The 16,608-nt window shown below is 37.5% G+C and overlaps 1 protein-coding gene across 6 annotated transcripts in view; it reads left to right on the top strand.

Moving 5' to 3' along the window:
* The window catches only part of LOC134537017 (histone deacetylase 4), a 184,555-nt gene that overhangs the window by 125,525 nt on the left and 42,422 nt on the right, over positions 1–16,608 (top strand). For 4 of the 6 annotated variants that reach the window (XM_063377206.1, XM_063377207.1, XM_063377204.1 and 1 more), the window contains exons 6-9: positions 4,918–5,067; positions 6,519–6,601; positions 13,910–14,052; positions 15,447–15,572. In XM_063377206.1, the coding sequence (XP_063233276.1) occupies positions 4,918–5,067; positions 6,519–6,601; positions 13,910–14,052; positions 15,447–15,572 (502 nt within the window). The remainder of the gene's footprint in view (positions 1–4,917; positions 5,068–6,518; positions 6,602–13,909; positions 14,053–15,446; positions 15,573–16,608) is intronic. The other 2 variants (XM_063377209.1, XM_063377208.1) reach the window with 2 other exon arrangements.

The raw sequence follows: 16,608 nt of genomic DNA, 5'->3' as shown, positions 1-16,608 counted from the left end.
CCAGTCAGTGTTTTGTTTTACGCGCGCTTTTTAAAATTTCAAAATTTATTGTTAAAGATCAGGGAATCCCAAGCTTTTTCAGTTCACAGCACACTTAGTTTAAGTGTTTTGTCTTGGTCTAGTTGAAATATGTAGGGTAGATGCAATGATGCTAGATTAATAGTGCATGCGAAGACACAAATTCAGCGCCTCCCCCCACCCCCCCTCACCACCCCGATCCTAGCGCCCTAGGCTGCAGCCTAATTAGCCTAAGGGTTAATCAGGCCCTGCCCCCACCTGCATATTTCTCCTGTTAGTTAGTACCATGCTGTAACAAGGCATGAAAGCTCGGGAAGATGTGATTAGTGGTTAAATATCTCAAGATTGCAATAATGTAAAAAATACAATGATTCCTGCGATTGATTCCCCTATGCCTGTACCTACTACTGCCGCATGCCACATACTACACGACCTTCGCTTTTCTGTAGACATCGTTGTGATGAATTTTAGGAACAGGATGAATGGAACAAAGTACGGTGTTGGGTCAATCCATATATCACACGCTGAAAGCAATACTGCCGCGACTTGTGAAACCTAGTTTTAAGATTATGACTTATGACATTTTAAATTGGTTTTGTAAGTACAGATTTCAATGGAAAAACATGAAACCTTTGTTGAAATGTTATTATTGTAGGACCTATAAGTAAACAATTGTGTTTACTTCTTGTTATTGAAAGTTGTGATTTCATTGTTGAGGTGCATATGTGTATCCAAATGAGAAACTGTCATAGCATGAAAATCTGGCGTACAATAAAATTGTATTCACAATTTAAATGCTGCCGTAAATAAAAATGTGGGACATGGCCACATTGCAAAATTGCAAAATCTATAGATGTGGCATGTTGTGAAACATTTTCAACCATGTATAGCTGCGCCATTGAGCAGCCGTACTATTGTCAATGACTGCAATAGAACTATAATACATGATGTGGTATTTTTCTTCTGCAACACCTTAAAAGAATTGCCGAATTGACACATGTCAAATAACAATGGACTTTATATTAAATTCAGCTGGGAAAGTTTTTCACAAGGAAACGGATCACTTTGTGACAGTAAAAATGTGTGTAACTCAAATCCACAATTTTGCGGCTGCCTTTTTAATTTTGTGCGATTATTTTTTATCAATAATACTTACATTTTGGATTTTGAAATTATTTTTTATGTTTATTTGTAAACATTTTATAAATTTTTAACAACTACTGTGTAAATAATTACATAATATTTTGCAGTAATTGTTAACAATACATAAATCAGCTGATATCCATGTGTTCTATACGCACTGCATTTCATGTGAGTTCTTTGATTTTTGGAATTGTAACCAACATATAAGCATGTGAACAAATAAATATTTCCATTTGAAAAGCTTTTTTTAATTAATGCAAGGGGTTGGTATTTAATCACTGATTCTTACCTCACAAGCATGTCACTCTAAAAGTGAGCATGCCCAAAGAAGTGGCCTCCATTGTTGTAACATGTTGATGTTTCTAACAATGTCTGTATTTCACAGTGATTATGATAAAACTTGTGGGACACATTTTTGTTGATACATGCTTTGTCTTGCACAAAGTAGAGTATGGGTGTAGGCATGCATTGAAGGGATTGGAGGTGGTAGTAAGAGTCTTCTCTTACGTAAACATTTCTTAAAGTGTTAAGTAAATTGAGTTTGATCCCTGCCATCTTTGGTTTTTATATATATTTAGCCATAACTTTCAGTGAAGAGACAGTTTTAACATTGTATTGGTTGACAGTGTAGTTGACATGATTGTAGATGTAGTCACTGTTTGAGGACTGAAGAAACTATCTCTACGCACTTGTAGTCACCATCTAGGGGAGGGAGATTCTACATAGAAACCAAAAAATGTCACCTTTGTTTAAGTAGAACAATTTTTTATCTTTCATTATTGAAAGTTACTTCATTAAGGCATACCATTTTATTTAATGGAATGCCTGAAGTCAACATAGCTTGTTACTGAATTGATAGGCCTACTTTAAGAATGACTAAGCTGTAATGATATAAGTAGCAATAGTCTTACAATTTCTGAAAATATTATGAGAGCAATCTGCCATAGCAATAGCAAAGCAACATTTCAATTGAAAAATCTGTATGGAAAAAAAATATTATCATCTAAAAACTGTTGAAATTAAGGCAGAGGCTTTTAGTTGTTCTCTTTTTGCCTGTAATTTCTTCTCTGAAGACTGTAGAGTAGGAATGACTTATTAATTTCAAACCTTGAAAACTAGAAGATGGTGATAAAGTTGAAGAGAAAACGAATCAATCTCCTTGCAGTGAAGTGCTGAGTGTTCTAATGAAATGTAAATTAATGGGCTTAAGGTTGTACTTCCCATTTCACGTCCTTATTATATTTTTACGCTTAACACTGTTAAACTTGCTGACTTTTTAGTAACTGAACTTCAACAAAATGAAGAAAAATATATATAGTGCATACTTATTGCTTAATTAGCTAGCAAAGTTGCATTTTTTACATGTTTGTGTAGTATGTTTAAGAACCAAATGAAATAAATAACTGAAAATATTTCGATTTTAAGGCGATGCTGGTGGCTACTGTGTGGTACAGTTTAAATTTCTTTCTGAAAAATTTATTTAATTTTATTCAGCCTTTAAAAATAATTAAAATTCTAATGATTCAAGAAGGCTAGGTAAAATGAAATAATTTTTTTTTCTAAAAAGAAATTAAACCGTATCTCAGAGCACCCAATAAAATTTAGTTTAAAACTAAAAAGTTTCATCTTTATATTCTGTTTCATTCTCCTTATCTGTACTGCACATAAATGTTTGAACATTCATCTTCGCCAGTTAATTATGCAAAAAGTGTGCTATGTATATATTTTTCATTTTGTAAAAATTCAGGCCACTTAAAAATTGGGCATGTTAAACCATGTTAAATTTACAATAATTTAAAATTTAAAATAATGACCTGAAACAGGACATACACCCTTAAGGCTTGGTCTACTGGCTGAGTTGTTTAAATTTAATTTTATTGTCAGTGCTATTGACTGAGTGATTTTTTTGCAGATTTATTCGTAAAGACCTTTTGCGTTTGTTGTGGGTTACAAATTGTCTTGCCAGATATTTACTTAAAATGAATTTTGAGCTCTAAAAGGTCATGCAAGTAATAATTGTGAACACTTGCATGACTTTTTACCGCTATTAGATAATATTTAGTGAACATGGTAACAACATTTTGACAAAACATATAGTTAGAGGGAAAGACCTCAAATGAAAGAAGTGAGAAGAACATGAATTAACCAACATTTAATGTGAGACTGAGCCGTATTACGTTTGTTTTACTTGCTGTCTCTTCTGCTCCCTAGGAGTCGTAAGATTAGGAGCAAATGAACCTCGGTCAAAAAGAATTGTTAACTCTCATGTAGCCAAAGAGAATTACTTTTTTTATGGCGCAAACAAATACAATTGAAAAATACAATTGTGCATTAAGATTCGTCTGAAGGTGAAGCTGCGTAGGTAATACTTAATATTGTGCCACAAATGATGAGATCTTAATCAAACTATGTTGTACGTGTTTTATCGTAAGATTGCCAATATGAATATACTCCACATAACCTGTAGTAATTAAAAAAATACATTTTAACAAAAATACTTTTTAAAAAATATTATGAGAGATAAACATAGAATCGTCAATGTCATTTGTAAAGTGATAAATAAGTTATTCATTGTCCTAAAAATTGCAATGCATTATGAACAACACACAAGCAGATGATTGCGCAGAAACAACCTACTGTTTCCGGCAAGTGAAACGTGCAAGGGCACCCTGGGAGTTGAAAGGTAAAAAAGAAACTTTGAGTGAAACAAACCTAATGTCTCATTGGTCATCGACATCGAGGTCATCAGGCGACGAGGTGTGGTGAGATGCCGACAGAGCGTGATGGAACGAACGAGCGGGTGAAATGGGAGTGAATGGAGGAAACCCACCGCCCATGACGACGTCTGCCATGTTTCATCTCTTGTGAAAAAAGTGGGTTCTGCCGAATACATTCGTCAACTTGAACGTTTTATCCCTATCTGTGTGCCCTTTGGATAACTTAGAAGAAGAACACTCGTGATATTTTCTTTCACCGGGTCCTGTTTCAAAAAGGTAAACAGAAAATAAAGGGGGTCATTTATTAGCATTTACAGAATAAATAAATATTATTGAACTCCCACAACTTTCACAAGTTAACTAAATATTCAAAACTTGACTGCGTACTTTTTTTTTTCAAAGCATGAAAACAGTAAATAAAAAACAATTATTTTGGCATTCTATATTTACTGCGCTCTGGCGACTACTTTAGAAATCATTATATTCGGACATCGGACGTAGCAATTGTAGACCGGGCTGCTTTTCGTGTGGAAATGTTACGTCATTCACATTAGGATAAGGACACGGACCGCTCACAGGTTCGGACTATTGTAGACGCGCCTTAAAGGGTCCGCCTGATCAGAGGTGTATGTGGGTCCGTGAGTCGGGATGATAAGCGCGACGCTCGCTGGTGCTTCTAGCGCGGCGTCTCCTCTGAGCTGGCGCGCAGTCTTCTCCCAGAGCATATGAGCGGTCACCGTAACTTTATATGGCGGAGAAATCAAGATAAACGTGTAATGCAAGTCCCTCAATAATCCGGTTGTTTTACACCTAAGGATTGCCCTGAAAACACGCCTTTTTAGTCATTTTAACTGTTTCAAAAAATGCAGTTTAAAAAACTTTGTTCGGAAACAGAACTACTTATCGGTCCTCTGTGAAGTCTTGAATGCTTTTCGTAAACAGACGCCACTCGGATATGTCGGGCAGTTGTGTGTGCGGGGGCGGGCGGGGGCGGGCGGGGGCGGGTGGCAACGGAGCGGGGCTCCAACTCGGTCTGTAGTACGCCTATATGTCCCAGGAGCTGTGGGAGCAGCAGAGGCAGCTGGAGGAGCAGGAGCGCAGGGAGAAGGAGAAGCTGGAGGCGCTCAAGAAGAAGGACAAGCACGAGCAGAGCGCCGTCGCCTCCTCCGAGGTCAAGCAGAAGCTGCAGGTAGCCGTGCGTCGCCCGGCGGCCGGCGCCCGTGTCTCGCACCGTCTTCTTTCTGGTGCTTCACGAGGGGCCCTGCTCCCCCAACCCTCCCCAATTGGACGGCTCCGTGGAGGCAGTGGCAGACCACTGGCCGCTCTGTATCTTGCACTGTCTTTCTGGTGCTTCACAAGGGGGCACCCCCAACCCTCCCCATTGGACGGCTCTGTGGAGGCAATGGCAGACTACTCTGGCCGCTCTGTATCTCGCACGGTCTTCTTTCTGGTGCTTCACAAAGGGGCACCCCCCCAACCCTCCCCTAATTGGACGGCTGTGTGGAGGCAATGGCAGACCACTGGCCTCTCTGTATCTTGCACAATCTTTCTGGTGCTTCACAAGGGGTCCTGCCCCCCCAAATTGGACGGCTCTGTGGAGGCAGTTCTCTGGTAGCCCTTGTAGCCGGCTGCGCTCCAACTTCTGTCGAAGGTTTCCTACAAGACGAGAACATTTCATACAATCCACATGATGCGGTAGTGTGGCCCCTTTGTAGTTTGAGATATTTGATTATGGTTTTTGAAAGGGGCGAACACTTGTCTGTTCGTATTAAAGCAGTTGCAGATCATGCAAAAAATTTTCAGCCTTTCAGATGGCACCAGATTGATGGCTCTCATCATGTTGCAAATGCTCACCCAATTTTAGATATTTTTTTGGATTTGAATCAGGGTGTTCAAAGTGTATTTTAAATAAATCAAATGGCTGGACCGTTTTTATGCGCTTGTAATGAAATAATGAGCCTAGGACTATATTTAGAATAAAATTACGCAATCTGTTGTAGGTAGGCTGTAGTACAGGGAAGATAGAAATGTAGTTTAGATAGTTTTATATGTGATGGCTTGATAACAAAAATATATTTTACTGTTCACAATATCAACAACTACAAAACTCTCATTTGTATCTCATTTTATGGCATTTCAGTTCATTGTTGGTACTCACAGGCAACTGAGCTGGATGTAACATCTTGTTTGATTTCAGTTTATTTACCAGGGTAGTAGTTACACCCTGCCTTGTGTGACAGGCAACTCCCAACTCTTCTGTGGGCCAAAACTTCCCCGCGGGTTCGCCGCCATTGACACAGACAGATTCTTTTATTCTGCACTGCTCTGCGAAATTACGAATTAAAATACATTAAGTTGCTTTCTGAGCAATATCACTACTTGGCATCCGGTGACTTTGTCACTGTTTGAAGAGTAAGTTCATTAACATGTGCATGTCGTGTTGTTCGATCTGGGAACCGTGTGGGGATAGGATTTTTTTTTTATCCTATGGCATGCAAAAATATTCTGAAACCCTCGGGTTAAAATAAAAAAAGTTTCCGCAGATAAACAGTTTGAACAAGGCTACGGCTTGACGACAGCTACTGTAGCACGCTCCTGCCGCGTGGTTGGTGCGTCGCTGGAAGTGGTGTCTGCTTGCAGGGCTTCCTCCTGAGCAAGAAGCAGCGGGAGGCTGCCGCGGCCGCCAACGGCGCAGTCGTGGGGCCCCAGGGCTACTGCAGCTGGTGAGTCCCGGTACTTTCCACTCTGTGAGATCCCCCGGTTCTCTCGGTCATTTCCGGACTCGGCATCGACGGCATAATTTTTTATTTCAATTTTTTATTTTTTTACTGCGCACTAAGTCTACTTATGTTCGATCTCTCATTTGGCGAGGCGATCATGCGGGCTTTCCTCAGTCACCTGTCTGTGTTCGGACAGCTGTGTGCCTGTGGTTTTTTGTTGTGGTTTTTCTTTCTTTTAAGTTTGGTATAAAAAGAGTTTTTTTTTTTTTTAGTTTATAATTATGTGATTTTGAAACAGTTAAAACAATTATTTGCTTAATTTTTTTTCCTTGCAAAGTTATATGATTGAAAGTAAGAAGTGATTTTTTTAACGTTAGTAGATACTTTATTTTGCAATAAAAAATCGTAACAAAGTTGTTCAAAACTAAATGTTAATGCTTCAGTCACCGACTGCTGCACCATTAATAAAAAAAATAAAAAATAACTACCTGGTACCGCGAGTACCGGGATTTATCGGTTCCGTTGAAAACTGGTTCCAAATACCCTACTGGTGAGTCGCCTTGCTCTCTGGGATTCCAAAAATTGGAAAATAAATATCAAAACTATGGAAAAAAAGGTGCAAAAACAAAAGGTATTGCTGTGAGTGATATTATATTTACGCATGATGAATGCAGAGTGTAGGTTTCACTTCAGCGTCTGATATGTTTACCGTGTGCTTTTCTGCTCGTTTGGAGTTGATCTCCGGCCAGTGGTGTGTTTGAACGTGTGGAGTGGCCGTGAAAGCTGAAAGTCTTTCTCAGAAATAAGTCAGTGAAGACCTTAGGTTAACTTGTATGTGGATCAGGGTTGCTGGATCTGCCATTTTGGTGGACTGGGCTCCTGTTTATGAAAGAAAGAGCTTTTATAGTGCCATTAGTTTGATGTAAGGATGTGTATTTCATTGCTTTGGCAGCGGTCCATAGCCCTTTCTTTCTTAAACTCATTCTTTGAGATATATTGCGTGTTGAACCCATTCATTCCGTTCTAATTCTGTCACACTCCAGCATGCATCATTTTCACAGCTCCATAAAATAATGTCTGTTTCTTTTTAACCAGGTTTATACAGTATTGGGGAATAGGATATTTTTTTTCCCCTGTCAGTTTCAATATTCATGTGGAAATTTTACCCTGTTATACTTAATTTTTTATAAGATGTTTTATTTTGCGTCTCTGGATATTGTAATAAATACATACTGTATTTTTTGCAACTGCCATGCTCACTTTAGAGATGATAACTCCCTCCGTTGCTCATTTACTTGTCAAGTCATTATAAATGTCACTTATTAATTATTATTATATTTTTGTAATGTAAAACAGTTCTTTAGGAATAACAGACAAATCAGTAAACTCGACTTTTTCACACATGTTGTGAGTGTTTAAAGATTTTAAGTCTGATCGAAAGTGAAGCAGTATAGCCACCATAACAGCCCTGAGTTTACCATTAACATGAACAATGCAAATGTGCTTGTATTCATGCACCAAGCAAGCTAGTGTGTGAAGGTGTTGGATACCTATGTAATTTGTCACAATGTCTGTAGTAAAAGAGGATATCTAATTGATGACGAAAGTCCCTTTAAATTCCTTAAACATCATGAATATTAGAAAAAGATCATGAAAGACACTAGTAATAAATAAATAAATAAATAAATAGTTCCAAATTTGTTTTTCAATCAGTCACTAAAACACACATCACATCAGTGAAATTTGGCAGTTAGCTTTTGTTATTGCATGGTTTAAACTATTGTTGATAAAGTTCAAATTTTGCTATTTTTTGTTTTTAAAACAGCTTGTGAAATAAACCAGTAGTTTCACAATTCAGTGGCAGATTTTTGACATGTTTGCCTCAATTTATTTGCTATAGTAATAGAGGCATTTAAAAGTCAAGAAAAATTTACCAGTTTTTTTTTCTCTCGAAATCCAGCAAATACTGTACTATGTAATATTATTTTTATTAGTGACAAATTCAAACATCACAATCCTAGTGTAGTGTTAAAGCTGTCTTTGGGTGGAGTTATCTGGACCAATTAGTTAAAAACAGTGCTATATTTCCAAGATGTCTCTCTTTACGTTTTTTTTAATGCCTGTAATGTTCTTACTTTTGTCTCCAAACTAGTTCTTTTGGTAATCATATGTTTTATTTATTTATTTATAAATTATTTCATGTGAACCCACAGCATAAGGCCAAAGTGGTAGACACCATACATAAAAACAAACAAGAACAAAAATTAAAAAAAATTCACAAAACATAGATTACATAAACAAAACATAAAAAATAGACAAAAACACATATAATTGTAAAGTAAAACAATAAATGATAAATTAAATCATGCAAATAATTAAGATGACAAGAAACATCAACCATTACAGTATAAATACCAAATAATACATTTTCTTATACACATAGAACAACCCTGTAGGTAAATACTGGACAATACACAAGTAAAAACTAAAATATAGCTTGAAGTTAACGTTAATAATTTAAAATTAATATTTATTGGTTAATATCTAAAGTGGATTATTGTTGGCATGTAACGAACAAACAATGACTTCTTCTAATATGGGGGAAAAAAAATACTATCAGTTTTGTTAAAATTATTTACTAATCTGTATAAAATATCGTTAATTTTACTAGTACGACATGAGAGAGGATGATAGCGTTCATTGAAAGTAGGAAACTTTGAAGATAATATTATTAATCAAGTTATTGCAGTCTAATTATGTTTTTCAAGCAGTGCTGAAGATTTTGGTAGAGATTCTCAAGGCGAACGTACCCTGTTTCCTTGTATTTGTTTATTTTTTATTTTCTTTCTATATGCTAAGCCACAGTTTCAGTATAGCACAGGTTTCAGGTGTAACCTCTAAAACAAGTTTTTTGCTTGTCTTGAATCACGGCCAGTTAGGGGAGGCAGGACGTGGTCTTGTGTCCTTACAGTTATGCGCCAACTCAAATTTTGTTTTCCGGTCATGTCCCGTAATTTTTAAGTGTCGACGCAGTTAGTTGCCCTCTTATATTGGCGACACGGGCAGTGTCGTGCGTTTGGCGCCTGGTGCCCTCGGCCACAACAATGTTAGTTTTGCGGCGCGACGGAAGGATGCAAAGTGTCGGGGTAAGGGGAGGGACACTAAAAGGGCTTCGAAAACTTGTTCGTCCAGCTACACAACCAACATCGGCGGCTTGTTTTCCAATGCTCGCTCGTCTCTTGAACTGTGTTGAGCTCGGGACAAGCGACACGTTGTGCTATTTGCGTTGGTGAGGTCAGGAGCGTTCTGCCAACCTCGCGCTCTGCAAATATAACCAGCCCAGACAAGACCACGGGAGGAGGGGGGTCGGGGAGAGAGAAAAAAAAAACAGCGGCAGACAGGAGCAATTTGTTTGTTACGAAATTGAGCCCCCGTCAGCTTAATGAGGAAGTGGAGAGGAAACAATGAGTGGGTGTTACAGCGACATTTCCACCGGGGTCGTCACGTTCCACGGCCGGTGGGCCGGCCGCCTGTCGTTTATTTACTTTCAAGCGCCACTGGGCGACAGACAGATGCTGTAAATAGTTCGGTTAGTCACCGGTGTCAAGTTCTTTTTATAAGGTTTTCATGTTGCCTGTTTATAAAATATCTGGGCGTTTGCTTTTGGTAGAATATTTTCATGTAGATGACAGCTAACAAGCAGTTACTGTTCTGCAGCGCATGTTGTGTCCGAGAGCTAGCTATTAGGAAAATACAACAAAGGGGCATACACACACACACACACACACACACACACTTTTAATGATTATTTGACATTCACGCACATTAGATAGGAATTATTTTGGGATAGGCACAAGTTTTGTTTAGGTTTTTCGTGTGTGTGCTGCAATTTGCTTGCAGTTTGAAAAAGAAAAAAAACTGTTGAAGGAAAATTAGGATGACAAGTGTCACGTTTTTTTGCTACAGTACTATTCTTTCTTAAATCTTCTTGAACAAGTATGTAGCCATCCTAAAATTGTATCTTACAATCCCTTGGGCAAGTTTTCTTGGAGCATATTTTTATTTTATGTGTGTCATGCATGTACTTAATAAGAAATTTATTTATGTTATTTAAAAATTATTTACAATTTGTTTATACATTTTTTAATAGTTTGGTTTAGTAAAAAAAACTTGTTATTGCAAAGTGACATAATTATGGTCCTTTTCAGGTTTTGTATTATGTATTGAGGTTTTACTGAATAACTTGCTAGAAAACAGGAAACGCTGTGTTGAAATGTAAACGGGCAATAACGTAAACACTGGCCGAACTGGAAATTCTGGCAGGTGCTGTATTACTAGGGAGAAGATTGTGTGATGAATTGCGATAAAACTGAAATAATAGCGAAAAGCATGTCAAAACTTTGCATAACACCAATCGCAGATAAATATGCTGAGGATTTATTATTATTTTTTTAAGTTTTTATTAAATAATAATGTAATTATTTCTAATGCAAATAAATTAAACATACATAAACATAAATCACATATATAAAAGTACTTTAAATGCACTAAAAAGTTTATAAGTGATATTTATATAAATAAAATTTACAATATTTTTTTAAAAATTATATGGCTCAGTATTCAATATCAATAACTTAAGTATATAATTCAAATGCACATTTATGATTTTTAATTTATGTAGCTTTATTTTTCATCTTGTCAATTTTTATTGCATAATGCACATGCTAATTGTAAAAATTAATTCTCATAATTTTGTCATAATGTGCCTAAAGAGGTAGAACCTAGCCTCACTTATATAAACACACTTGAAAAAGTTTATAAAAAATTTTTTTATCACTACTATTTACAATTAATAAATGTATGTAGCCTTGTTTCATACTGTGGAATTTTTGTTGATTGGTGCGTACACATCGTAAAAATTCACTCCCATTTTTTTTTTCATTTAGCATCTAAAAAAAAAAAAAATTCCAGTGACAGGAATTGAACATCGTCCCTGTACAGCACAGAAATGCAAGTTGTGTCATGTAGCATTTAACTAAAACTTTATTCAATTCATAAAAAATGAAATATTTTCAATGTTTGAAATCCAAGGAATATCGTTATTTCTGGACGAAAAATTGTGTACAGAGTGCATTGATCAGAAAAATTAAGTTCTTTTGTTTTATTGTGCATCCCTTATTGAATCAATTTCAGACCAATTGATTTAAAATTATTTTACCGAAAATATGCAGCAAATAAATTGGCCCCTGTTTTGGTGGAGTAAGTATTACAAACCAGCTTTTATAAAAATAAAAAATAAAACACAATAACACCAATATCCTCGGTTTCAAAAACAAAATTATATTTTAAATGCAACCATAAAATCTTGTCTCTAAGTATTACATAATGTGCAGAACCATAGAATGTCTGATTAAAGACCTTTTTACTCTAATTAAATGTTTGTGTTTATTATCTTTTTTTTTATATATAATTGTCTTCTTTGTCAAACCTTACCTTGCCATTGTTTGAGTACATGTCTGTGCTTGAAAGCAGAGAAAAAAAGTAGAAATGTTGAATATTTTTGTTTATTAAAATTTTTTTCATAGTTGTAACATTTGTACCTACCTAAAAGATGGTATAATTAAAATAAAATAAAATTTTTATCAAATACCAAATAACCAATCACTTCAGTTATTACATATTTTTACCTTCATGAAGTATTTTTGAAAATAATTATAATCATTTCAATGGACAAGAGTTGTAAAAAATTTCTGTGGTGATAATGGCAGTATTTTCAAGCAACAGGGAGAAATAAATGCTCAAAATGACATCATTGTGGAGGCACCGCACACATTAATTAGGAACACACACTCGTTTTGAAGACGTGGCCCTTTCTTTTTAAAATTGATGTGTGTTCCGGGCACCTTCGTGTTTGGCCGGGAAACAGCAGCGTGTCGACACTTGGCTCGTCACCAGGACGTGTTGACGCGCGGGAGTGTTCTGGACGCGTGCCAACACGTCTCGAGAGCGACAAATTTACTGCGACCTCCTTCCTGTCAGCCCTGCCTCGTGTGCAAGTTGTCACGTGTCGGTACTGTCGGTACTGTCGGTACTCGGGGCGAAGTGTGCTGCCGGTCACCAACTTTCAGAAAAATGAGGCCCCTATCATCGGACCAAATGTAAATTTACAACGTCGAGCTCACAATTTTTTTTTTTTTGCCAAGTCCACAGACTTATACATTACGGAACTAGATTTTAATGTTGGTATGTAATTTCTAGGGTCAAGATTATATGGTGAATTGCGATAAAACTGAAATAACGCCGAAAATCACTTCAGTACACCATACAACACTGAAATTCACAAAGCACTGAAACAAAATTAAAATAATGAAAAATAATCAGCTTTTTCAATCAAAACTTAACTTTAATGACTACCGATTCTTTAAAATATTAAATCACTATTTAATGAAAACAAATTGGAAAAAGTTTCTTGTTTTTAATCTTACAACTTTAATAGTTACTCATTTTTACAATACGACCTTAGAATAATTTTCAAACACAGAAAAATTAAAATATTTTATTTATTTATTTGTTTATTCCAAAAGTGAGTCATGCTTATTACAAATCGTTAAATTGAAAATGTGCATCATGTAGCAGTCAAAATGATACTGTTTTGGAGAAATTAGTATCAATGTTATTGTTTTTTATTTTTATAAAAGCTGGTTTGTAATACTTACTCCACCAAAACAGGGGTCAATTTATTTGCTGCATATTTCCGGTAAAATAATTTTTGATCAATTATTGGTCTGAAATTGATTCAATAAGGGATGCACAATAAAACAAATGAACTTAATTTTTTCTGATCCAACCATGCACTTTGTAGACAATTTTTCGTCCAGAAATAAAACGATATTCCTTGGATTTCAAACATTGAAAAGATTTCATTTTCTTATTATTTGAATGAAGTTTTAGTTAAATGCTACATGTCACAACTTGCATTTCTGTGCGTGTCCCACCACTAATTATGGTGTAGTTTCTCGTAGACGATTGGGGTCGCTGGAGACAGGGAGGGGGGATGAGATCTGAGTGAAGCAGTCTCCTGACTGACGATTGGGTGGTAGGAGCTGTGGCACTCACCGCGTTTCCGTCTCGCGAAAACCACCGGGTTCGACCCCGCTGAGATCATCTCAGCCACACGGCCACGCAGGGTTCGAAAATCTGCGGGGTTCTCGGGACAGGGGCCCAGGGAACAGCTGGGACTGTGCCGGTGCAAGCGGGCGCCCCTCGGTGAGACCCACGGGAGCGTGAGCGTGGCCGGGTGACTGCTTGCAGGACCGCCCTTCAGGGCTCGCAGGGGGCGGAGCCCGGCAGCTCGGGGCTGACCGCGGGACACCCTCACCCGCACCCCTACCGCATGCCCCCCCTGCTGCCCGCCGGCCAGTACGAGTCCGAGGACTTCCCGCTCCGCAAGACAGGTGCGTGGTCCCCCGCCCGCCCGCTTCTTCCAGTTTCATTTGCTGATCCACAGTGATTCTCATTCTAATGTCTTTCGAAACAAATTACAACTAAGAGAAACAAACGAAGTTGCTGCAATACACACAAAAAACATAGTTGATGCTTGTGTCATAATTCTACTTGGAAGTTGTTAATGTCGGTTAAAATATACTGACAACTCTCATTTTACTAAAATTGTACTTGTTTCAAAAGCTATCCAATCCAAAAAAAAAAAAGTACATCTTTTCTAACATTATTCATTAGATTTGAAAAATTGTAGTTTGTCATAAATTTTCCTAAATGTTTACATAAGGTGGAATTTTTTTTTTCTGGCTGTAGATATGTGCATATTGTCATGCTGTGTGTGATAACGTAACAAATACTTGTTTAACATCTTAATATATGGTTGATTCATAACAGCTTGTCCATGTGATGTATTTTTTCCCTCATTGCATTGAGTTCTCGTGTAGTAATGTGTTGAGTTTGTGCATGTGTTTGTACGTGTTGAGTAGGCTTAGCGACGACACAGAAAGTCGCAGCTTTGGGAAATTTTTTTGAGGTTTAAAGTTTTTCTGTCATTAGAAATTGATTTGTGGCTAATGCGAGGAGGATCCAACCACAGTAGAGTATATCAATACATTTTGCGATCCAGTTAGAATGAATATAATTATGTACTTAAATTGGTTTTTTTTTTGTTCGTAAACAGGGACCATATTTTGCAGGTCCAACCAGAGGCGAACACAGGGGGGTAGGGCAGGGGAGGTTTATTTTCCCCCTTCCCCTCAAATCATAAAAAAAAAAATTATAAAAATCTATAATTTCCATCAGCAAAAGGAAAGAAATTGAAAGCAAACAGCGGGCATGGTGGTTTCATTTCTCTGCCCCCTTTCCCACCAACAACCAGCAAATGAAATTCTGTGTACACTCCTGAGTTCGACGACCTTTAAGCTATTATTGATTGTTATTTTCTTACTCAGGCTGATGTTTTTTTTTTGTTTATTAGTTACAGTCCTTGCTGGAAGCATTGTTAGGCTTGACTGTTCAACATGATTCTATCCTTGAATACTGTATCGAAAAAAACGTTGTTTGAATAATCGGATGTGGCTCAGGTAGCCAACTAGTTTTTTTCTCGCCTCTGCCTGTGACGTATCGAAAAAAACGTTGTTTGAATAATGGAATGTGGCGTGTAGGTAATCGACTAGTTTTTTTTCTCGCCTCTGCCTGTGACGCGTTCGGGACGAAACGGGGGATAAACGGGAACGGGGGGGGAGTGGTTGCCGCGGCGATCTGTGTCGTCGGGACTGGGCGTTGCTGCCGTGTGGCCTAACGCGTTAGCCGTCGACTAACACTGTGTGGCGCGCGCGCGTGCTCCCAGCGTCCGAGCCCAACCTGCTGAAAGTGCGCCTGAAACAGAGGGTGATAGAGCGGCGCGCCAGCCCGCTGGGGCGGCACCACCGGAGCCGCCTGCTCGCCGCCATGAAGAGGAAGTCCCAGCTCGCAAGTACGCCCGAGACCCCTCCGCGGCGGACCAACGTGCACTCAGATCTGTCCACGACGTCTATCCCTCTTGAAAAAAAAAGCATATTTATTTATTTATTTATTTATAAATTGTGACATGCACACCAACACTCTGAGAAGAGATTACAATAATTATTATTTATGTTTTTAATTTCATTTCGAGAACCTGCCAACAGTCGAATAAGAGACAGACTCTCTGACCCCTCCACGGCATCTCCGAGTTCATGCAGAGAATTGACTGGACCAAAAAATTACCAATATGCATTCAGTTTCTGTCAATGATGACTATCCCTCCTGAAAAAAACATATCGATAACAATAATTATTATCTATTTATGTATTTAATTCCAGTTTGAGTACCTGCCAACAGTCGAAATAAGAGGCAGACACTTAACAATCACGCGATACAGTAAATACACACACTAAATAGTACTTATAATAATAATTTGAATGGATTTGATAGTGTGCTTTTTTTAAGGAAGTTAAGAATTTTTTTTTTTCGTCCTCCAACCCTTGTATTTTTTCCACCCCTTTGCAACTATGTTTGGTCGTATCAGAACTGTATTCCAGACTTTTTAAACTTGTTTGAAATACAATAATAATATATATTTATCATAGAGAATATAAATTTCATTTTGTGCTAGTGAAAACACGTGATTTTTTATAATTATAAACTTTATTTTATTGTCTGTTTAGGATATTAACTTGTGTGCAGTAATGTTTTATAACATTGGACAGATAGGTCAGCTTAGTTGGCAACTGAGCGGTGCTCTTGAGCTGCCGGATGTTATGTTTGCACCACTGCTGCGTGATAGGAGCACTTGTGCCACTTCATTTTGTTTACGTTTGTCTGCAAGATTGTTTGGTAAACACTCGTATGCCTTAAAGTTTAAAAGCCTATCAAGGATGCAGCATAATGTAGCCTAATAATAATCCAGGCTTCACCTTACCATTTTTTTGAGCTGGTACTAAACATTCTTCTCATCCTTTAAAAAAAAAAAAAAATGCACACAGTCATTA

The sequence above is a fragment of the Bacillus rossius genome, chromosome 11 (genome assembly GCF_032445375.1).
Source record: "Bacillus rossius redtenbacheri isolate Brsri chromosome 11, Brsri_v3, whole genome shotgun sequence".
In the NCBI taxonomy this organism is placed as follows: domain Eukaryota; kingdom Metazoa; phylum Arthropoda; class Insecta; order Phasmatodea; family Bacillidae; genus Bacillus; species Bacillus rossius.
This window is presented reverse-complemented; position numbering and strand designations above follow the sequence as displayed.